At 44.8% G+C, this 24,587-nt stretch overlaps 1 protein-coding gene across 1 annotated transcript in view; it reads right to left on the bottom strand.

Moving 5' to 3' along the window:
- ANTXRL (ANTXR like) overlaps window positions 1-24,053 on the bottom strand; it is a 31,002-nt gene extending 6,949 nt beyond the window's left edge. The window contains exons 1-7 of the mRNA XM_043477294.1: window positions 23,794-24,053; window positions 13,098-13,169; window positions 11,718-11,789; window positions 8,361-8,436; window positions 8,087-8,155; window positions 7,667-7,747; window positions 7,507-7,567 (exon numbers count right to left, since the gene is read on the bottom strand). Of these exons, the coding sequence (XP_043333229.1) occupies window positions 7,507-7,567; window positions 7,667-7,747; window positions 8,087-8,155; window positions 8,361-8,436; window positions 11,718-11,789; window positions 13,098-13,169; window positions 23,794-24,053 (691 nt within the window). The remainder of the gene's footprint in view (window positions 1-7,506; window positions 7,568-7,666; window positions 7,748-8,086; window positions 8,156-8,360; window positions 8,437-11,717; window positions 11,790-13,097; window positions 13,170-23,793) is intronic.
- Window positions 24,054-24,587: the final 534 nt, after the last annotated feature.

Genomic DNA, 24,587 nt, shown 5'->3' with positions numbered 1-24,587 from the left:
CTGAGCCAGAATTCCAGGGTCCAGGCCTGGCGATTGGCATCTGCTCTCAATACCATGTGACTCTACCCTCCTGGGAGAGCTCAGTGCAACTGGCACAGATCCAGGGCCCTGGGGTGCCATCTCTTCCCACCAGAAGAGTTGTGAGATTCAAGTACTTGTCTCTCAAGGGTAGTGAGGGCCAAGGAAAGTGTTGGGGGAATGCAGCAGTAAGGGCAGACCCAGCATCCCAAGCCCAGCCTCTGCAAGGGTAAGCTCTGAGCCAAGATGGTCTTGATGTGCTGGAGTTGATGTCTTCCAGACTGAGATGAAGTGCAAGGTGGTCAGTCTTACCAGCCAGGTCGCTCCTTCCATTGTCTGTGTTGCCCCCATCTTCACAGTGAATCATCATTCACAGTCTGCAGTGAATGGTCAGCAAAGGCTTTGATGGCTTAGCTGGCTAAGGTAATGCAGTGTGGTGTGGGAAGCGTGTCACTTGGTGGCACCGAGGGGGCTACTTACCAATTTGCTTGTCTTTGAATTTAAATCTACAAATAACGTCATCCTCACTCTTTGCATTATTAAAACCTTTTCCAGAAATCATCAATTCATATTCATCTGCAAGGGCGACACCCAAAGGTCTGTTATTAGGAGAGTGCTGACTTCCTTCTGATCTTACAGTTATGATAGGCCAAACTATAACTGAATTCCCAGAGATTCCAATAAGCAAACAGCTATGTCTGAACCAATATATGGGCACACACTGGGTCTCACCTGGCATCATAAAGGGTAAAACTGAGATGCCTGGGCCTTGAGCACTTGTGGGCCTCTCACTGCCGCCTTTGATTCTTCAAGCTCATTGAAGGCACCCTGTCTGCTACCCTCCATGGGGCAAACCCAGCCATAGGTTTCTGACTTTGAAGTCCCAAGGTCTTCCCTAAGAGGTGCAGGAGGTGTTCCTTAACAGGCCTTCCTGTTAATGACCCGGAAACAAGATAATGCAGCTGAAGACATTCCTGACCCTTGTCTGAGCTGAGCACGCAAGACTAAGTGCTTGAGGGCCTTTTTCACACTCAGGGATCTGTTCCTCCTCACTGTGATTCTCTATGCCAGTGGCAGGCTGGATACCCCAGGAACAGGGCCAGGACCTGGGTAAAGCAGGGCCAAGAAAGGCGGTGAGGGCCCTGCACAGGAGAATCACCCATGGAGGGTGAAATCCTGCCTTAGCTGTGGTTCTGAAGTCTGCAATGCTGCTCTTCCCCTCCCTCTTCCTGCCGCTTCATGTGCCTCACACAATGCCCCCAGGGATTCACCAAGCATTTCCTTCTGTTAGGGTGGGAGGCTTTGATTTGCTAAGGTGTAGTTCTGGGCCATAGCCCTAGCCAGGCTGCTAGGTCCCCAGTGGTGCTTCCTGGCAACTGAAATACTAATGGATCCAGAGAAGGCAGCCAGTGGGCCTGGCTCCTGGGGATAAATGCAGGTCTTCCAGCTACAAGCCCAAGGTCAGTAGCCTCCACCCCTGTTCTCCTAGTTAAGATCATTAATTGCCCAAGATCAATTAGCTTGAGGAATATTCCTCAGAAATGTCAGCACAGCTTTGGACCTGACAGTCCTGATTCCCCCTCTTTCAAGTCTTCCTGTAGTCCCTATCAGATCAAGGTGAAGTTTGTAAATTCTCTGTTTTGAGAAAATTAGATTCTTGGGCTGTGGGCTGAAGCTGTCCTGCTGACATGTTTTTGTAGGCTTTCAAGTATTTTCAAGAAAATGGGAGTCCATGTTTAAAATCTGAACATTTTCTCTACTAATCCAGATTCCTAGTATTCTTGGAAAATGGGAACACTTGGCATGAGTGGGTTTGTATTTCTGCATGTCAACCACTGACTGGGCCAGAGGCCACTGCCCTCTCAGAAAGAGAAACTCTCCAGTGGCCAAGTACTTGCCCCTAACACCATCATCCTTGGCTTGGCCTTGGTCCACACCTCTTTCTTTTGGTCCTTGCCTGGTCTAGGAGGGTACCTGATGCATTGACCTGTCCTTGGAAGAGCTTGAGCAACATGGAAACACGGAGAGAGCACTGAAGCCTTGATAAAGCACAGGGAAGGTGAACTGATTGCCTTGTGCTAAGAAATCAGTGACTTTCTGGCTCATTCAGGGCAACCTTGAGGTCCCTTAGTGACATCCCCTCCCACACCCAGTAGCCAACAAACCAATGCTGCTTCTGAACCCAAATCTGCCAGGTTGCTCCCTCACTGTTCACACTTCCTAAGAGCCCTGCCCACCATGACATAGGAATCTGTATTTGTCCAGGAAGAAGCAGCTGGAACAGTGTCCTGCAAACATGCCTTTACCAGCGCAACTTAGTCCAGCCTGAGCAAGGTGGCTAGGCCTTAATCTCATGGAAGTATATTTCATAATTCATATTCCAGGATTATTTATTGCAAAGAATGGTTTCCTTGCAAAGCAGAACCATAAACTAATAAAACATATTTTAAGTAAAGATATAGGCAGAGAAGAGAAACTTTAGCTATTGAACATGGGGAAATCAGGCTCTAGATGAGGCAAAAAAAAATAAAAGCCAGTAGAATATTTTCTGCCATAAACAAAAGGCCAAAAGGAATCAGAAATGAGCAAATCAGTGCCATGCCAAAGCTTATAACTCCTGTGTTCATCCAAATGTTGTTTCCCACTAATGAGCACCTACCTCACACCAATCTTTGCACTTTCTCCCTTAAATCTCCCAAAAGCCCCATGAACTTAGGTATGAGCTAGGCAAGATTTACTACTCAATTTTACACAGAGAGAAACTGTGACTTAGAAAGGGCAGGTCACTTCTTCCTGCCCAAGGCAGGTACAGGGATCTGACCTCAAGTGCCCAATTCAGGACACACTTACATCACCTCTGCTCCTGTCTTAATTCCAAACATCCGTTACTCTGCTCTCTGGGGACATGCCCTTTCTGACCTGAGTCTTCAGCTCACAGGGCTCTGAGCTGAAACCAGAAAGCCCCAGTAGAGGACCTGGTGGTCCCAGCCTCATGGTGAAGATTGGGCCCAGCCTCCTTCATGTGGGTGACTGGAGGCAGGGCAGCAGCGGAGGTCAGGGTCGGATGACAGCCCATTGCGCAGACCACACTGGCTTCCTCAGGAGCAGTGCATGCTGCCCTCTGCCTTGGTGCCTTCCTTCCTCCTGGGGTCTCCTGCAGCCTCCAGCTCTGCTCAGGTGCTGCCTCACCTCTGCAGTGGAGCCCCTCTCTCCCAGGCAGTGCTGCTCTCAAAGGGGGGCTGCTGAACTCTGGCAAGTCTCCAAAGTGGAAGGCAGGGTGGTGGTTTCAATATTTCAGCAAGAGAGACTTCCGGGTAAAGGACTTTTGCTTTGCCCAGAAAACTGTCCCTCTTGCTTTCCAAATTCCTCTCCTCATACCCCAATTCCTCCAACAGTATCAACCACAGGAAGAAAATAAAGTCACAGGAAGGCTTACAGGGCTGTATTTGCTGCACATCTCACACAGGTCCACTGCCTACAAGCCCTCAGGCCCTGGAAGGGAGATTGAGTCTTTCTGGAATAGAACTTTCTCTTTGAAAGAAAAGTTGTACATCAAGTCGTCTTGGAGCTCTAGAGAGAGGAGCTGATGAGGCAGGCTTGTCTCTGAGAAGGCTGGTGGAGCTGAGCATAAAGACATCTAAGCTGCTTGGGACTAACAAGGGCGTGTAAGGTGGAAGTGACTGACCCTGGGGAGAGGAGGCAGGAGAACACCACATGTGGTGTGGCCCAGCCACTTTGAGAGAAACTGGATGTTGCCAACCATGAGCTGGGCTTCCCCTTAAGGCAGCAACTGTACTTTGGTCTTGATTGCAGGGAATTCCTTTCCCAAGCACACAGAGAGGTAAGCGTCAGGATGGTCCTACAGTATGACTTCTAACATCAACCTATTAGGAACAATCTGAATATTGTCTCCCCAAGACCAGTGAAATAAATTGGTCCATCCATGCAATGGCATATTATGTAGAAGGTTGGAGAATACTATGTACACTGCATGATCCTATTGATGTAAAATATCCCTGTAAAGTATATTTAGATAGGAATTTACTATCAAAGTTGAACTCTGTGGTTGTTAATTGGGGAGACCATGGGGTGGGACAAGGGGGGACCTTATCATGGTGGAGGACAGCCTCTTCCCAGGCTGGTTGCAGGGGAATCCCACACTGTTCTGCACAATGCGCCCTGCCTTCACCCCTGCCCGACACAGCCTGCCCTACCCACCCTCACAGAGGGTCTCCAGCCACGATGCAGAGCTGGACCCCAGACCTCAGAGGGAAGCCCTGCTCTGCGCTGTGTCCTATTGTGACCTCCACTGGGCCCCACCTGCTGGGCTTCTTGCAGACACTCAGTCTGGTCTGGTCACATACAAGAAAATGAGGGACCAGGTGCCACCTCCAGCCATAAATAAAGCCCGAATAAACGTTCCTGCCTGAGGTTATTTGGGCTTTATTTATGGGTCAAGCCTGAATAAACCCAGCAACACACAGGAGGGATGAATCCCCAAACCATAGTGCCCAGTGCCCCAGGCCAAACCTCTCACTCATCCTTTGTGAGTCACTGGAGAGGAGTTCTAAAGCAGCAAAATAGCCTGTGGTGGAAGAAATCAGAGGGTAGCTGCCTCTAGGGGGTGGGGGCAGGGATTGCCTGGGAGGAGAGTTGAGGCAACATTCTGGGGACAACTCTGATGTTCTGAGCCTTCATGTGCACATTTTTCAGAACTCATCAAATGATACACTTAAGTCTGCTGTATTTGAAGAGAAAAAACAAAACAAAACTCAATGAAAAGTGTTCCGGACGTAAAAATATGCAGAATAAAGGGTTTGGGGGTGTGGTAATCTGATCAGTATAAGTTATTTTGAAATGCATCAAGAAATAAGATGGATTGATGAAGAGAGAGAGATAAGGGAGAGAGAGGAGTTAGATGAATATGTGATCAGGGATATATGGTTAGATATTAATTGCAAACCCAGTGGAGAGAGGAATGCCCATTATACGTTCATTTCCATTTTTGCTATATGTTTGAAATCTTCTGTAATAAAGGGTTGGAATAAAAACAATGAAGTGGATGATAAAAAAAAATAATGCTGTGGACACAGCCAAGTAGAAGTTACGGTTCTTACTGAATGATGAGTGACTATGAGAGACCAAGGGCTATGAGAAGCCTGGGGGTCCAACTGAGCACTGGATTGAGGCGCTCTGAGAGTGCAAGGGCTGGGTGGGCTGGACACTGTAAAGCTGGCCAAAGTTTTGCAGGAAATCCAATACCCCCACCCCCAGACTCTGCAGCAGATGGGCAGACTTAAAGTAGAGGCTGGACATTGGAAGGCCCAGTTGTCTGGCCTGGGGGCCTCAGCCTCCAGAAGGTTACAGAAGTAGCCTTCTCTGCCCTTCGGGTCCGATGTAGAGGAGGGGCTGGAGCAAAGGCCTGGAGACAGGGAGGCCAGCAGAAGCTTCTGCCTATTCCTAGAGGTAGCCCAAGGTGCTGAAGCAGCTGCGTGCCTCATGCTCACACCCTCCTGGTTTTCCCTCACTCTGCTCACTGACTTATTCAGAATGACAGCTGCTGCTTCATTTGGGGTCCAGGTTTCTGCCTTGAGCTTTCCCTCCCAGTGACAGTCATGCTGTGTGGCAGCTTTTGACAAGATGACAGCGATTGTAAAGGTCAGAGCAGCACCGCTGGGCCTCACTGGCAGAGGGTGTGCAGCAGGCACCTGTCACGCCAGCTAGGCCACCACGGGGCAGGAATGACAACAGGCATCCTCCCCTGAGGTCTGCAGGCCCATGTGTGTCCTGGGGACATGATCAGAGAATGGAAGCTCTCAAGTTGCTTGCAAGCTGGGATGTGCAAGAAAAGATTCTGCACATGTGTGGGGTCTGTCTCCATGTCCACACCTTGCACAGGTCACAGGGTCAGAGACAGGAAAAGTCGGAGAGCTTCCACCTACAGGGCTTAGCTAGAGATGCTTTTATCCTGGGGTGTTCTTTAACCACTTTCCTCCCCAGTCTGGTCTCGGTGTGAGGGTGGAGGCAGAGTCAGGAGTCAGTGATGGAAGTCTTAGTACCAGCAGGTAAGGGCCACCAGCTTCTAGAGCCTGTGCAGTCATTGTGAACTCCATTGCTTCTATGTCCCACTGCAGATCTGATAGAGCATATTGTTATTTCTCCTTCTTGGAGATGAAATTGGAGTTGGTAGATATTCAGCAATTTGCCTCAGTTTCATGTCCTTGAGCAGCAGGGATCAGATATGAACGCTGTTCTGTCTGAACCCACAGCCTATTGCACTGTAGTCTTGCAATTCAGAGCACCACAGCCAGGACCAGTTTCCTGGCTATGCATCCAGTTGCATCCAACTAGATGCTGTTATTGGGAGCATGTGCTTATCTACCCATCTCAGCTCTACAAATCCCAGTGATGTGGATGCTTGAGCTGGCACACACAGAGCTCAGTTCAGAGAGAGAGCTTCTATCAGCAATGCGCTACACAGGATCCTCCCCAATCTGATGCAGGGACCGTCCCAGGGGAGGGAGGGCATCCTCATCAGGTTCCAGATCTCAGGGAGAGGCCGTCCCCACCGAACCATAGGGTGTAATCATAGCTGTGAATATCTGTTGGATGTCCTTGTCAGGATCTGTTACTAGTATGACATTGGCCGTGAACTATGTCCAATTCTTTTCTTCATCCACTGAAATAATCACATTTTTCTTCATTTTTCTGATGAGGAAAATCACCTTGATATTTTATATATTGAATCAGGTTGGTATTTCAGGGGTGAACTCTAATTAGTCTTCATGCATTGTCCTTTTTTATGATGTTGGCTTCTGTTCGTGTTTGGCTGAGGGTTTTTAAAATAAAGTTTTTCTTATTTCTTAATTAAATTTCAGGTTTTGAGCTAAAAAAAATATGTATGCTTTTAATCAGTTAGCAATATTTTTGTGTCAGGTCACTTTGTGGCATACATTAAACATACAGAGCTGTTTGCCAATTATATCCTAATAAAGCTAGAAAGTGAAAGCAAAAGTCGCTTAGTCACGTCCGACTCTTTGTGACCCCATGGACTATAGAGTCCATGGAATTCTCCAGGCCAGAATACTGGAGTGGGTAGCCGTTCCCTTCTACAGGGGATCTTCCCAACCTAGGGATTGAACCCAGGTACCCCACATTGCAGGCGGATTCTTTACTAGCTGAGCCACCAAGGAATCCCAATAGCTGGAAGAAGTAGTTGTACAAACACACAGACACACATAACCCCCCACATATACACCTCACATACACATTCTCTTATAGGCCCCGTGTAGTCATATGCCCCCAAATTTCTGTGCAATCACCCCACACACTCAGACACCACACTCACACATACAACTCACACTATACACACAAACCATATATGTTGAAACCACGTGCTCACAGCACACCCACAGTGCACCCTGGACATACTAACAACTCACACAAACACACACCACTGTATTTACAAAAGCAAGCTCCAGCTCTTACCTCCTACACAGATATCGGAAGGCTCCACAGAAGTAATTTCAATACAGGACTTACTTTCGAGCTAAAATAGGGAGATGAGGGACAGGAGCAGGGGATGTGAATGGCAGGAACTTGTTGAGAACCCACCTCTTCCCGCTTCTCAAGTCCAGCCCTCACTCACTGGATCAACGATGTTTTTAAGAGCCTTGAATCCGTGGTCCACTGCAAACACGTGATATGGGCTGTCTGCAATTTCCATTAACTACAGTGGAGAGGAGATGGTTGGCACACAGCCAGAGGTTGAAAACACAATAGATCCTATCCCAGGAAATGGACTCTTGCCTGCTGCCATGTGGGATTCCAAGGGCCACTCTCTGGCATCTATCAGCAGCCCACCCGCAGGAAGTGGAAAACTCCTCCACCCGTCCCTCTGGTGTGTAGGTTTACACAACACTTGCTGTTCATATGCCATGACTGCCTGTTGTGCAAACACTTGGGCTGGGGTAGAGGGACACCCGCTGGGTGATGCTGGGACCGCTGTCTCTGAAAGCTTTCCCCAGCTGGGCTCAAGAGTGGCACGTGGTTCCCCGTTCAGAATTACCTGATTTTCCTGAAAGTTTTTTACCCCCACGCAGTATACTGTCGCTCCCATTTTCCGAGCCTTGTCAGCCTACGAGAAAAAGAGTGTTGAGTATAACTCATCAAACAAATGGAACCCAAAACTGGTAACGATGGTCTGGACTCACTTCTTTTATAGTTTCTTTTAGTGGCAGTTCCTCCAGAGTTCCATCAGTCAGACAGATAATCATGGAATGAACCTTGCTTTCTGCAGAAAAAATAGGGAGTTGCCTTGTGAGCAAGGCACCTAGAGTGACCTGCCTCAGGCCGCCAGGCCCACAGTGCTGCTCCCACACCTCCTCCTCCTGGGAGGGGCCACCCTGACACCAGAACCTGCCACCCAGAGCACCTCAAAAGAGAAGGGGCCTTAGCCCTGGACCCACTTGGCAGATGAGGAGCCTGAGACTGGTTCAGAGTGCTTCCTAGTGGAACCTCACTAGGGGCAGGTGGCACAGCCTTTATCCTGAATGGCAACTGCAGCTACATCCCTGGTAAGGACAAGCCTCTCAGCTGAGCACAGGGAGGAACAGCCAGACTGACTGTCAGATGCTTGGGCAGCAGGCCCTGCCCAGCTCCCTGCCTTTTCCCAGCAGCCCATACATCTTTCCTGATGAGGGCTGCAACCCTACCATCTACATGCAGATGGTTCTGGGCCGAGCACAGCCCTTCCCACTGTTGGAAACATGGTCACAGGATGAGAGTCAATCAGAGGGGAGAGGCTGAAGGGAAAGGGGGCAGAGCCAGAGCTGTGGTGGACAGAGTGTGGGCAGGTAGGGGACCCCAAGGTCTCTGCTCCCTAAACTGAACTCATTGTCCCTGGAATTTCTCTTTTCTTTTTCATGCAGTTCAACTGTAGGTCAAGCACTTAATATCTAGTAAGAACCAGGAATGTAATAGGTGATCCCATGTGGTTCTCAGGAACATCCCTGGGGGAGCTTTTCATCCTCACGGCGGGGAGGAGGAACCTGCAGCACAGAGTGGGCAAGGAACTCGCTCCGAGAGTCAGCTAGGAGCTGGCCGAGGAGGGTCTGCACCAGCCCTCGCTGAGGTCGGGCCTGGCTCTGTCCCAGCTGAACACAGTGACATCAACAGGCAACTTACCTCCTGAGTGAGCTTGTTCAATTTGCTCAATTGCCTGCAACAAATTGAAGGAAAGTGGGGGAGGTGAGAAGTGAGAAGTGCGAAGACCCAATCATTCTTTAAGAATGTGACAAAGCAGAATAAATTCTCAGGGCTGTAGGATCTGTACCTTTTTAAATCCTTCCTGCATGTATGTGTCTCCTGTAGGCACTATATTCTGAAGTCTGATAAGACCATCATGAACTTCATTTCTGAAAAAAGTCAGTAAAGGGTGTTGAGGAGGAATGAAGGTTGACTGTTACAAAATAGACCAGCTGCGCTGGTGCCATTCTGCTCTGTGGAGACCTGCCTGGACCAGAGAACACAAGTGGCCCTGTCGTGACCCTTCTGTCCATGCCTTTACACTGACAGGACTAACCCTTCTCTGTCCACCACCCCAGTGAGCGTGGAGGACACTGCTCTTCAGTCCCATAAGTAGGACCTGGCTTTCAATGTGCTCATCCCTGTCTCAGCAGGCAGACCTCAGGGGACTCAGGAAGTGGTGAGTCCGTGGTGAGAGGGGAGCACCCAAGGATGCGCATCTGTGAATCCGGCACCCCCAATATGACTGGCGGTGCTGCTGGCACCTAAGGGGTCCCTGGTGAGGGCACATTATCCTCCAACAAGCAAGGCTGAGTTTGGAGAAATCACTCTGCTGATAACTCTGCCCTGCCCCCTCATCCTCTCTCACAGGCCCCCTGTAGTAGATCTTGGTCCTTCCAAACCACTTCCTTCATTGGATCAGTGCTAAAGGAAGTGGTCAAGCTGCTCCATTAGAGCCTAGGGCTCCTGGGCTTCACGTGCTCTGGAAGAAATAGACGGTAAATGGGGAAGAGGCCTGAGGAGTGTCCATGTGGGCTGAAGAGCAGTGACCCCAGGCTGCCACAGGGATCTCTGTTGGCCTCTGTTACAGCAGATAGTGGGGAATGGGACTGGGACATGCCAGGGGGTGAGGCTTAGGTTCAAGCTTTTTCGTAAGTCTTACAGAGTCTTTTCCGCAAGTCTTAGAGAGTGTGGTGCCTGACGGCTTGCTCTTGCCTCAGGCGGAAGGGATTCTGCCATGAACTGAGAACCGAGAGCCCCTGATCCTGCCCTACTTGACCCAGCATGGGAACTGAGGAGGCCTGCCTGTGACCAGGGCCAGTGGAGGCCAGACAAGGCCCTGTCCACCCATGCAAAAAAAAAAACAAAAAACAACAACACAAAAACCCACAAAACTCTATCCTCTTCCTGTCACTTTTGGGAAGATTTGTTTTGTTGACAGCATCCCAAATGTGCTGGAACCCTCAGCCCTCCCCAGCTTCCAGCCCAGGACTGAGCTTATCCAGACTTCACTCTGGCCTTTTTCTTGGCTGCCCTGCCACCCCATCCTTATTCCCAGCTCCACACAAGGAGCCTGCTTACCCCCTCATGAAGTCCTTCACTTCTTACAACTCTACCCCACTTTCCCCCTCCCCTCATTCTCACTCCTCTTCTGACACTTTCCCTTGAGGGAGACATTTTCATCTCCACTCTCCAGAGAGGACTGGGAGCCCCTCAGGAGACTCCCTCACAGCTCCCTTGGTTCAAGTTCTGAACTCCTGCTTAGAGGAGTCAGCAGTCTTCCTCTCCCCCACGGACAGCTCCTCTACCAGAGGCCCCCAGCTCTCTTTCTGCCACCAGCCTGACAGCTCCCCACTCACTTGCTTTCTTCCACCTCACGCTCACTCAGAGTCTCTCTCTGCAAAATGCAGACCACAGGGACACACAAAACCATGCCTCCCCCAGCGCACTGAACAGAAAACCCAGTCCCAGTTTCTTCTGGGATCCAGGCCCAGGGAGTGCTGTCTCCATGCACTGGCACCACCACACTCTCTGGGTTTCAGTCATTTGCATTATTAGCATCTTAAGCTCCTGGATACTCATGAGCTCCCTCTCTTCCACCTCCAGGCCTTTGGGCACACCTAGGATGCTGGTGTCATGCTTTCTTCCTACACCCAGCCCAGCCTGGTATTTGGAACCACACTCATGGCCTCCCTTGTCTCAGATCCACCAAGGGACCAAGCTCCCATCCAGTGAACTCCATTCCTTCAACATGCCCATCCCTGTCTCCTGATTCTGACTCTGCCTCTCTTCCTCCCCCATGGCCCAGAGCAAAGACTGACACACTGGGGAGGTGCCCAACACAGGCCAGTGTTCACAAAGGGCCCACGCATCTGCTTCACCAGATCCCAGGAGTCCTCACAGTGAGCCAGTTCTAAGAAAAGTGAAGAAGGCTGAGAGGACAGGACAGGTGGAGAGCAGGGTTTGGGGAAGTGGAGATGGTCTAGCAGCACAGGCCAGTGCCAGCACAGTCAGGGCTTGGTAGGAACCAGGGAGCTGGGACTGGGATCAGAGTGAGCACTCAGCGGAGCCCAGGCTGGCCCAGTCTGCACCCAGTGGAAACCCTCAGCTCCTAGGAGTCTCCCTGGACCTCATTCACCAGGCCTGCCTTAGGAGATTAAAGCGGCACTTACCTGTCTGAAGTAAGCTTCATGACGGTGTGACCCTCTGTGGAGAAGGTGATGAAGGACATCCGCAGGTTAGGGCTAGGGAGGAAGCACGTGCTCATGAGAAGCTGTACATGACCCAGACTCAAAATGAAGCCAGTGTGCAGCCAGGAAGAAGGTGCATGCCAATTTCTCTTTTCCCCACACCAGCGCTTCTGCTTTTGGGTTCATTTCCCAAACCTGGAAGTTTCTCTAACTTTAATGAAGGATTGTAGGTATCCTAGTGAAGGAAGCCTGTGGAGACATGCTGCCTTCTTGGAAGAATGTGCCAGGATGGCATCCTAATCCAACCTTATACCCCTCACCCCTCTAAAGTGTTTCTCTCTCTCTTAAACACACACACACACACACATACACATGCACACTGCATACATCAAATACCTATGCAGTCTTTCATGAGGGCCTCCTAACTGGTTTCTCTTCTTCTATAAAATTCTTTGTACCTTTACTCCTCTCTTCCCTCCTTTACATCCTTCTCTGCTTTAGTCCCACTCATCTCAGAGAAATCATTCTCCTTTTTAGCAGCTATTCACATACATCCCTCCATTTCCTTTCCCTGGACTCTGTCTTTTGGTCCATTGACACTTATCATCATTTAGGTAAATTGCTACAGTAGGTTCTTAGATAAGCTCCCTACTGCTTCTGGGTCTTGTTTCAACACATTTTACTCACAATATCAGACTTTCCTTTTTGGTACATAACCTTGATCATGTCAGATCCCTGCCCAAAAATCATCTGTAGACCCCTATTTTTTACAGCAGGAAATCCAAGTCCCTTGGCCTGGCATTATGTGCCCTGAAGGCTTTGGTCCAAATTCATCCTATGCAGCCTCATTTTCCAACCTTCTTCTGCATTAACCCTACTCTCCAGCTGAACAGACCACTCATTGCACAAGAAGTCTCGTTAATAGTTTCTGTTACTCTCTCTTCCCCATCCTTCAAGATCTAGTTCAAAATTCCACATCCTCTAGGAAACCACCCTTGACTTTTTCCCTAAGAAGTCTTGTTTTCTCTTTAATTTGCCTTTTAAGACTTTTGCCTTTTTCTTTTGGCTTTTGACACCATTTAACCTGGTGTTCAGTTATCACGTTACAGGTTTGCCTGTTTCCTCATCTATGAGGAACTTCAGGGTAGACTGTGTCCCCTACAATTATGACCTGTCTTCCAAATAGGAGGTAAGAAAACTGCTGAGACCCAATGGAATCTGCATGACCTGGTCTTTTCTGCTTCGGAACATTCCCCTGGGCTCTGTGCTCCTGACTCTAGGGGCTCCCGTTCCCACTGAGTCTAAACAGCTGTGTACTCTGCCTGGCAGGGGAAAATACCCTGCAATTTGGAGAAGCCATACTTTTCAAACTTCTTGACCAAATCCTCCACAAAGGAATAAATGTTCATCCAGTTGTTGTTCACACTTCCTGACCTGAAAATGAAGAAGACTTGAGTTAGAGGAATGAGGTGCATCCATTGTGTAGGCAGAATTTCTGCCTCCTCAGTTTCCAGTAGACCCTTTAGCAACTCCTTCCCCCCACTCCATGTGGCTGAAGGCTGCCACACACCCTCAGCAATCTCAGTGGGTCATCCTGGTGGTGAATTCATTAGTTTTGAGTGTGGGAAGGGTGACCAATCAGACCTCCCCTGCTTGGGAGTCAGGAGCTTTTTAAGGGATGAGGAACTTCTGCTAACAAACCAGGATGGTTGTGCAGCTATCACATTGGAAGTGATGTAGGATGCATTATTTGGAAAAGCCTCCAGTGATTTTGATATGACTCTTTTGGTCCCTCAATTTCCCTTGAGCATAAACCATTCCCAGGTGTCTGCTCCTCTCTTGTCCCTTGAAAGTGTGTGTTTGGGTGCGGGTCAGGGCTCTTTGGCACAATATTCCAACAAAAGTGTCTTAGTTGGTCCTGTCTACCATTCCTTCTGCATCCTCTAGATTGCAACTAAATCTCTCAGCAAATAGTGATGAAACTAAGAATAGATTCTTTAAACATTATCAAGATTATCATTCATTGAGATGTATGTACCAGGCACTTCATGTTACATGAGCTCCAATTCCAGAACAACCCCATGATATCAGCGTTATTTTCATTTTTCAGATAAGAAAGCTGAGGCTCTCACAAGTCGTGGAATTTTCCACATTTTCCATAGCTGGTATGGAACTGAACCTATTTCTAGCCTTAAAACCCATGCTCTACACATTGCAGTGAGCAGATGCATGTGACATGGCTATGTCCAATAATTGTTGTTGTTGTTTGGTCTCTAAGATGTGTCTGACTTACAGCCTCATGGACTCTAGCCCACCAGGGCCCTCTGTCTGTGGAATTTCCCAGGCAAGAATACTGGAGTGAGTTGCCATTTCCTTCTCAAGGGCATCTTCCTGGGGTCAAACCCAGCTCTCCTGCATTGGTGGGTGGATTCCTTACCACTGAGCCCCAAGAAAGCCCATGTCCAAAAATTACTGAGTAGCAAACACCAGACTCTGACAACTGGCCCACAAAAGAGACTTTCTATCAGAAGCGTCCATACTAAATTGCAAGACAAATCCTTTCTTAACTAATGGTAACACTTGAAACTAACATAATATTGTTTAAGTCAACTATACTTCAATTAGAAAGTAAAACTTTTTTACTTTATGTACTCAAATCACAGAAAGAGAACACATTAGAAGAATTATACACCACGTCCAGATGAGATTTATCCTTGGAATGTGAGCATGGTTCAACATATGCAAATTAAAAAATGGGATACACAACATCAACAGATGAAAGCTAACAATCACAAGATCAATTCAATAGATTCAGGAAAAGCATTTGACATATTACAACAATATTTCATGATAAAAAAACCTCAAACAGATTTGAGTATAGAAGGAACATATCACAAAATAATTAAGGCCGTACACAATAAACCCACAGTTAACATTATACTCAACGGTGGAAAGTTGAAAGCTCTGTTTCTAAGATCAGGCCTGAGCCAAGGATTTCCACTTTTATCACTCTTCTGTTGGAGCTAATTGGCACAACAAAGAAACAAAAGGCATTCAAATTGGAAAGGAAGAAGTATGCTTGTCATTATTTGCAAATTATTTGATTGTGTATATAAAGAATTCCAAATACTCAACCAAAGACCTGTTGGAACTAAACAATGAATTCAGTGAATTTTCAAGATATAAAAATCAACATACAGAAATCAGTTGCAGTTCCAGTAATGAAACGTTGAAAGATAAATAAAGGAAACTATCCTATTGGGAATAACATAAAAAATAAGAAAACACCTAGGAATAAATTTAACTAAAGAAGTGAGAATCTGTGCAATAAAAACTATGTCACAAATAATTGAAAAGACACCCCATGTTCCTGCATTGGAAAAAAAAATATTGTAAAAATGCTCATATTACCAAAAGCCATATAGCTTCAATGCAATTCCTGTCAAAATTCCAATGCATTCATAGCAATAGAAAAAAATAGTCCTAAAATTTGTGTGAAGCCACAAAAAACTCCGAATAACCAAAGCATTCCTGAGAAAGAAGAACAAATCTGGAGGCATTGTACTTCCTGACTTCAAACTCTACTTCCTGATTCCAAAGCTATAGTGATTAAAACCATATAGTAATAGCATAAAAATAGACACACAGACAAATGGAACAGAATAGATAACCCAGAATTAATGCCACATATAGTTAACAAATATTTGAACAAGGGAGCTAAGAGCACCCATGGGGAAAAGATAATATCTTCAACAAATGGTATTGAAAAAATAAAGCACATGCAGAAAAATGGAAATGAACCTGTATGTTACACGACTCCCCAAAACTAACTTCAAGTCATAAGACCTGATACCATGAAACTCCTAGAAGGAAATATAGAGAGAAACTCTTTGAAATTAATCTTACCAATAACTTTTGGGGGTATAACAACAAAATCACAAACAACAAAAGCAAAAATCAACATCAAGCATAAAACTTCTGCAAAGCAAAAGTGACAACAACAAAAAAATGAAAAGGCAACCAATAGACTGGGACAAAATATTTACAATCACATATTGGATAAAGGGTTAATACCTAAAATATATAAAGGGCATATACAACTCAAATAAAAATACCCAAACAGTCTGATTAAAAAGTGGGTAGAGAAATAGATACTTTTTTCAAAGGAGACATCCAAATGGACAGCAAGTACATGAAAAGATGCTCTGTGTCACTAATTATCAAAGGAATGCAAATCAAAAACCACTATGAGATACATCTCTCACCTGTTAGAATGGCTATCATCAAGAAGACAAGAGATAACAAGCATTGGTGACAATGCACAGCAAAGGGAAACTGTTACAGTGTTGATGGGAATATAAATTGCTTTAGCCACTATGGAAAACAATATGGAGGTTCCTGGGAAAATTTAAAATAGAATCACCACACCACCCAGCAATCCCACTGCTGGGTGGGGAAGTGAATGGGGAATGAAAACAGAATATTGAAGGGACATACACAATTCCGTGCTTATTGCAGCATTATTCACAATAGCTAAGATAACAGAAACAACCTAAGTGCCCATGAACAGATGAGTAGATAAAGAACACGCTGTACATATATACAATGGAATATAATTCAGCCATAAGAAAGAAGGCTATCCTGCCATTTGTGTCAATAGTGATGGATCTTTTGCTAAGTAAGATAAGTCAGACAGAGAAAGACAAATATTGTATGTTATCACTTATATGTGGAATCTAAAATAGCCAAACTCATCTAAACAGGGTAAAGTGGTGGTTACCAGGGTCTTGGGGGAGTAAGCAGTGCTGTTTAAGGGTATAAACTTGCAACTAGTTGACAAATGAATCTCAGGTAGCTAATGCACAGTTTAGTGAACATACAAAAATATTTTATTATAATCATTAAATTTTCTAAGTGACTAGATCTTAATTATTCTCACCACAAAAAAGAAGTAATAATCATGTGATTTGATAAAGGTGCTATCTAAATATACTTGATATATGTCAACTATATTTGAAGGAAAATAAGGATTTTTAAAAAGGAAGAAATAAAGAAAATCAGAAAAATTATATGTATATATTGTATATGAAAATATTGATTTGTAACCATTAATGCCCATGTGGCCATAAAAAAAAATCTCTAATAGGTACTGAACATATTTTCACACAAAAGAAGTAAAAAGGGAACCAAAACCTGTTACTTTAAAAAAAATCAACTGAACACAAACGAAGGCAGAAATGAAGAAAATTAGGGAGAAAAAAAGCTAAAAGACATACAGAAAACAAATAACAAAAGTCCTTCCCTATCAGTAATTACTTTAAATATGCATGGATTAAACTCTCCAATCAAAGCGTACAAATTGCCATAATGGATAAAAAAAGATGCAACCATATGACGACTACAAGAGACTCGCTTTTGCTGTTAAGACACCAGGAGGTTAAAAAATGAAAGGATGATAAGAGATACTTCAAGCAAAGATAAATCCAAAGAGAGCTGGGATGACAATTAGACTTTACATAAATAATTGTTATGAAAGACAAGAAAGACGTTATATAATTAAGGGAGAGTTACTTCACTGAGAAGACAAAAAAATTACAAATGGATATGCACCAAATATCAGATAAGCAAAATTTAAGAAGCAAACAGATGTAAGGGAGATACAAACAGGTCTACAATAATAGTCAGAGACTTCAATACCTCACTTTCAGTAATAGAACCATCAAACTATAAGAAAATAGACAAATAAGGGAATAAAGGATGTGAACATCATCACAAGCCAATTGTACCTAACAGATATGTACAGAACACTCTTCTCCTAAACAGTAGAATACAGATTGTCCTCCAGGATGGATTATAAGACATTTCTTTAAAATTCTTTTTAAAAATATTCATTTATTTATTTAATTTTTGGCTGTGCTAGGTCTTTGCTGCTGTGTGAGGGCTTTCTCTAGTTGCAGCAAGTTAAGTCAATAGCATAAAGTAATCTGGAAATTCACAAATATGTGGAAATTATTTAAATGATACCCTTTTAATCAGCAAATGGGTCACAAGAGAAATTAGAAAATAGGAGACAAATGAAAAAGGAACCATGACATACCAAAACATACAGTGAAAGTAGAGAGGGAAATTTGTAGCTGTAAACAGGTTCATTAAAAACGAAGAAAAATCTCAAATCTATAAACTAACTTTATAGCTTATGGAACTAGAAAAAGAAATGAAAACTAACCCAAACTAGCAGAAGGGAGGAAATAAAAAAGGTTATAACAGAGATAGATAAAACATAGAATAGAAAAATAAATACCAGTGAAATTAAAAAGTTTGTATTTTGAAAAGATCAGCAAAATCTACATACCTTTATATCCACTGACTTAAAGAGGGGTGACTCAAATTACTGAAATAAGAAAATGAAGTGGGGCACTACTACTGATTTTATACAAATAAAAAAGATTTAAGAGAGCACTGAAATTTGTAAACCAACAAAATAGATAACCTAGATGAATTGAGTGAGTTCCAAGAAACACACTTAACTACCAAAACTGAATCATGAGTAAACAAAAGCTTGATTCAGTCACCAATAATCTCCCAACAGAGAAAAGTCCAGGACCAGATGGTATCACAGGTTAATTCCACTAATCATTTAAAGAAGAATTAACAGTAATCTTTCTTAAAATCTGTTAAAAAATAGAAGATTAAGGAACACTTTCAAACTTATTTTATGAGGCTTGCATTACCCTGATACCAATGCTAGACAAACAATACAAGAAGAGTACAGACTAATATTTCATATGGATATAAATACAAAAATCTTCAATTAAAAAATCTAGCAGCATCTGAAAAGGTGGGATTTATTTCTATAATATAAAGAAGGTTCAACATACAAAAATTAAACAATGTAATTAATAAAATTAGTGTATTGGAAAACTACATAATCATTTCAACTGAGGAAGAAGAATCACTTGATAAAATCTAAAATCCCTTCGTAAAAACCCTCAAATTGGGAACAGAGAAAAATTCTCTGAAAAACATGATAAAGGCTAATATATGAAAAACCTACAGCTAACACAACAATGGTGAAAGACCAAAAGCTTTTCCCCAAAGATCAAAAGTAGTACAAGGATGACCACTTTCATCACTTCTGTTAACATAAAATTGGAAGTTATAGGCAGAGCAACTAGGCAAGAAAGAGAAATAAAGGCATCCAAATTGGAAAAAAAAGATATAGCACCTCTGTACTTGGATAACCTAATCTTATATGTAAAAACCCCTGAAGATTTCACAAAAACATTTGATTTAATAAAGCAATTCAGCAAAGTATAGGATACAAAATTGACATATAAAAATCACACATAATAGAAGTAGATTAATAATTAATAGAAATCAATTAACAGCCTTAATATTGTTAAATTGGCAATACTGGCTAAGGGTATCTACAAATTCAATGCAGTGTATATCAAAGTCTCAACAACATTTTTTTTTTTTGTAGAAATTGAACAATCCACCCCAAAGTTCTTATGGGATCGCAGGAAACTCTAATAGCTATAAGCAAAACCTTGAATAAGAACAAAGTTGGTAGATTCACATTTGCTGGTTTCAAAATTTATTACAAAACTACAATAATCAAAACAGTGTGACTCTGGTATAAGGACAGACATACAGAAAAATGGAATAAAATGGAGAGCCCAGAAATAAACCTTCTTATATTTGTTTAATTGATTTTTTTTTTTACAAGGATACCAAGACCATCCAAAATGAGAAATGACAGTATTTTAAACAAATGATGTTAGGAAAACAGAATTCTACATGCAAAAGAATGCAGTTAGATTCTTACCTTATACCTACATGGTATATACAAAAGTTAATTCAAAATGTATCAGAGACCTAAAAGTAAAGGCTAAAACTAATAAACTTATAAGAAAACATAGGCGAAAAGCTTCACGATATTGGATTTTGTAATGGCTTTTAGATATGACACCAAAAACACAGGCAACTAAAGAAAAAAAGCAGATAAATCAAACTTTATCAAAAGTAAAAACTTGTGTGCAAAAGACACCATAAAAAATGAAAAGATAACCTACAGAATGAAAGAACAGTTGCAAATCATATATCTGATGAGAAACTGGTATCCAGAATGCATAAGAACTCCTACAATTCAACAACCAAAGCCAAACAACCCAATTACAAAATGGGTAATGGACTTAAATGTACATTTCTACAAAGAAGATATACAAACGGACATAAAAAGATTCCAACATCACTAGACAGTAGGGAAATGTAATCCAAAACCACAGCAATGGCTATTATCAAAACCAGAACAAAATAAAACAAACAAACAAAAACTTGGAAAGTAATGTCTCAGAGAGAATGTAGAGAAACCGAAACTTTTGTACACTGCTTGTGTGAATATAAAATAGTGCAGCCACTGTGGTAAATAGTGTGGCATAGTTAACATAGTTAAACACAGAATCAAAAGCATAGAATGATTCAGTAATTCCACTCCTAGTTATATGCCTCAAAGAAGTGAAAACAGGGACTCAAACAGATACATGTACACAAATGTTTGCAGCACTATTCACAATAACTCCAAAATGGAAACAATCCAAGTGCTTCAGTTCAGTTCAGTTCAATTCAGTTGCTCAGTCATGTCTGACTCTTTGAGACCCCATGAACTGTAGCACGCCAGGCCTCTCTGTCCATCATCAACTCCCGGAGATCACCCAAACCCGTGTCCATTGAGTCAGTGATGCCATCCAATCATCTCATCCTCTGTTGTCCCCTTTTCCTCCTGCCCTCAATCTTCCCCAGCATCAGGGTCTTTTTAAATGAGTCAGCTCTTCGCATCAGGTGGCCAAAGTATTGGAGTTTCAGCTTCAACATCAGTCCTACCAATGAACACCTAGGACTGATCTCCTTTAGGATGGACTGGTTGGATCTCCTTGCAGTCCAAGGGACTCTCAAGAGTCTTCTCCAATATCACTGTTCAAAAGCATCAATTCTTTGGCACTTAGTTTTCTTTATAGTCCAACTCTCACATCCACACATGACCACTGGAAAAACCACAGCCTTGACTAGACGGAGCTTTGTTGACAAAGTAATGTCTCTACTTTTCAGTATGTTGTCTAGAGTGCTTATCAACAGATGAAAGGATAAAGGAAATGTGGTATATACATTAAATGGAATATTATTCAGCCATAAAAAGAATGAAAATTTGATACATGCTGCAACAGGGATGAACTTTGAAAAGCATTTTGCTAGGTGAAATAAGTCAGACACATAAGGCCAACTAGTGTATGATTCCATTTGTGTGAGGTACCTAGATTAGGTAAATTCACAGATACAGAGAATAGGATTGAGGTTACTACAGTTGGGAGAGATGAATGGGAGTTACTGTTTATTAGGTACAGGGTTCAATGTCCTCTGCTGACCAAAGCACATAAACCATATGTGCTCACCAAGGGTTGCTCACCAAGGGATGAAAGATCCAGAGAACCTGGGAAGTGTCTGAGGAGGTGTCTGACTTGCACCCCACTCCCCTACAAAGGGCGCATGGGAGAGAGTGAGTCAGGGAGTCAGGGCTGGATCAGGGGCCCCTTCTGTGCAGGAGAGTTCCCAGGGTGTGTGACTCTGCCTTTCTAGGCAGTACATTTTATGCTCATCCTCCATGACTTCATCTGACACATGCTAGGAAGACCATATAAACTCCCATTCATCCTCATCACAACCTGGTGAGGTAGGTATGAAGATCCCATTGTACAGATGGGGATGCTGAGGCAGAGAGAGGAGACGATTTGCCCAAGCTGCATGCAGTCAGTGGAATCTGCCTGACTGCAAAGCTGGGGCTGCCTTCTCAGTGGTCATTATTCCCCTCTCCCCAAGAGTATCAGGAAGCATCCACAGGAGGAAGCCTGTTCTCATACTCTGGGAAAATCTTGTCAAGCTTATTTTCTTCAGCTAGAATGAACGAGCACAATTTCCAAGGAGTGGTGTTCTTCCCCTGGGGCTGAAGGAATATGCTGTGCTTTCAGAGAAGGCTGCCCAGGCCTCCATGGCCAAGCTGTGAGCCTACTCCTCCCTGATGGCCTAACACTGAGAAGTGGGTACTAAGGGCCCTTTCTTGGACACCCCCACACCCCCTCCCCATTTGCAAAATCCAGTAGGATTCAGTCCTGGCCAGCCTTAAAGGCAAGTGTCATGACTGACGGTAAAGGGGAGGATCTGAGGAGCAGCTTCAAAGAGGGGACTTAAGTTGCTCCCCTTTCTCTCCTGCCTTCCCAGCCTCTTGAGAAGACCCATACCCTTCACACTGAATTAAGTAGCTACATCAGCTATGGTCAGAGGGACCTGTGCTGCCTCCAGCATTTAAGAAGCTAAAGGAGGCAAAAGGAAGGGGAGGGGGCAGGTGAGAGGGGTGGAAAGTGGGGACAACCTGGTTTAAGCAGCCATTTCTCTGGTGCTTCTTTTAGTCCCCCTACCTTACACCTTCCTTGGAAGAGAAGAAAGGGGAACATCCCCTCACTGCTTAATGCTTTGCAGCAAACTAACTTTGATTGACATTGAGTAAACCATTTAGTACTCTCAACCTGTTTCATAACTTAAGATAGAGAAATAGAACATCGTCCCACAAGCTGTTGGGCGTTTTAGTGTTCAGCACATCTTGGAAACCTATTAAGTGTCTAATTATTATTATTTCATGTGACCCACCTGTGTCCAGAGCCCTTCCCCATCCGTCTGGGGGCTCTGTTGTGCCCACACTGGGCTTGACTGCAGAGAGCAGGGCTGTGGTCAGGGGCGCTGAAACAGAATGGCAGCTGAGAGGACCCTTTGGACTCACTGCCACTCTCTGGAAAGATGACCCAAAGAGGCTGTCATCCCCCTACAATGTCCAACCATCTCCAACCCCAAAGCCCCAAAGGGGAATTACTACCACACCCTGGGCAATCAGACAAGACGTGCCCCAGGGTGTCTTAGCAGTCCCTCCACTGGACTGTGAGGAGAAAACATCTCTTTTCATCTCTGCTGCCTTTGCTTAGAAGCTGGTGAGCTGGGTCACCCATCCCCTCAATCATCAGTCTCCATGGAGAATAAGAAGAATCAGAGGAAGTACAACCTGGAATGCTGGAATGAGGGCAACACAAGAAGTTTGAGTCCTGTCACCCCCACCAGCCTCTGGGATACTTCACCCAATCTCTGGGAGCTTGCACCACTTTCCAGAAGGCTGAATATGTAAATACTTTCCCTGTTTTATATTCCAGGATTGCTTTGAGGATGACAGATGTACAGTAAAAGATTTTAGGGACCATAAAGTGCTTTCCTTGGTACTGGGAGTCATACCATTGTTAATACTAAATAAATAAAATTTATCCTCAGCCCCATAGAGGAGATGAAAATGGAACCAAGGCAGTCTTTCCAGTCTGAGGATCCACCCTGTGATTTCCTTCCTTGAGGGTCAGAAGGTACTTGATGAGAGGCCCAGTTTTCCCAAGGACACATGCAGACAGACCAAACTGTTCAAAAAGTGCACACAAACTGTAATGTGGGTCTCTAAATTGCTCAAAGAAAGAAGCAAAACATTTAGAACCAGCAAAGCAAAGAGCTTTCTAAGCACTGACACTATAAGAATGCCTAACAGATGACACAGCAATCTCTCTGGGTCGCAGAAAAATAGAGGTTATTTGGTTAAAAACAAAACAAAAACATAAACACCACCCCAAACCCTAAGTGATCTCCCACATGCTGAGAAGACAGCTCTTAGTAATCACTTGTCCCTCCAGCTGTTTAAGGGGCATGAAGGTCACAGATCCAGGCCAAGCTGAGAGCCATCCAGAAGCCTATGGTGGCCTTTTTAATGTCCCAAAGAAAAAGTCCCAGGAGACAAAGGCCTAGGGCATTCCTTCTGATTCAGGACAAGGAGGCCACAGAGGTCTGTTGCTTGGGTCTGATCAAGGCTACTCTGCCCTTTCCCCTCAGAGAAGCTGGCATCCATTTAAGCCAAATCCTGCCCATATTGACATCTGAGACAGCACCACCCAGTGGCATTGGCAAGGGCAGAAGGGCCACTCACATGTCCAAGATGAAGTAGAGATCAAATGAGCTCTGGCAGGAATTCTTGTCTTCTCCTGACCGGCCTTTCCGGTGCCAGGTGCGGGGGCCCTGGAGGTGCTGGAAGCTTTCCGAGTTCTGGATGAGGTGGCGATAGAGCTTCCCCCAGTCCAAACCAAGGTGGTGGAGGTCTTTCCAGCCTGGACCACTGTGCTGGAAGCTCCCCAAGCTCAGCAGCGGAGGTGGCAACACCAGTAGCAGAAAGAGCGTGGGCCCCGGCATGCCAGGCCTCCAGCTCTCCATTTATTTCGGCTGCCCCTACGGCCTCACTGGATGCTGGCAACTCAAGGCCACCTCAGATGGTAGCCTCCACCACCTCTCTGCGTTCCTAGGGCCTTTGGCCCCTCCAGCCCTTTCACAAAAGTGCCGTGTGAGCCTTGTCTGGTACCTGCCCTGAGGGCGAAGAGGTGAAGATGGCTGGCTTTGGGGGATGGCCCTTCCCCCGCCCCAGGGGGCAGAATTCCCTGTGATGACCCTTATGAGGGACAGGAAGGTTGGCATGGTGACTTTGTGACCTGCGGCTCTGCTCAGCGTCCTGCCTGTGGACAATCCCAGGGGGGAGTCAGGGGATCTTTGGAGGGGCAGTAAGATGAGGCCTCTATTTGTCCCTTACCCTAAATCCTCTCTAGGAGCTGTGAAAATCCTGGAGATATCCTGCCTTTTTTATCCTACCTTGTCCTGAAAGAGGGCAGAGCAGAGGTGGCTTAGATAAAGACATCACCATCATGATGTCGTCTAGGAACTGGGAATGTTACA

Source organism: Cervus canadensis, chromosome 8 (assembly GCF_019320065.1).
Source record: "Cervus canadensis isolate Bull #8, Minnesota chromosome 8, ASM1932006v1, whole genome shotgun sequence".
Lineage (NCBI taxonomy): Eukaryota > Metazoa > Chordata > Mammalia > Artiodactyla > Cervidae > Cervus > Cervus canadensis.
The sequence above is the reverse complement of the archived record's forward strand: the minus strand, read 5'-3'. Positions and strand labels throughout refer to the sequence as shown.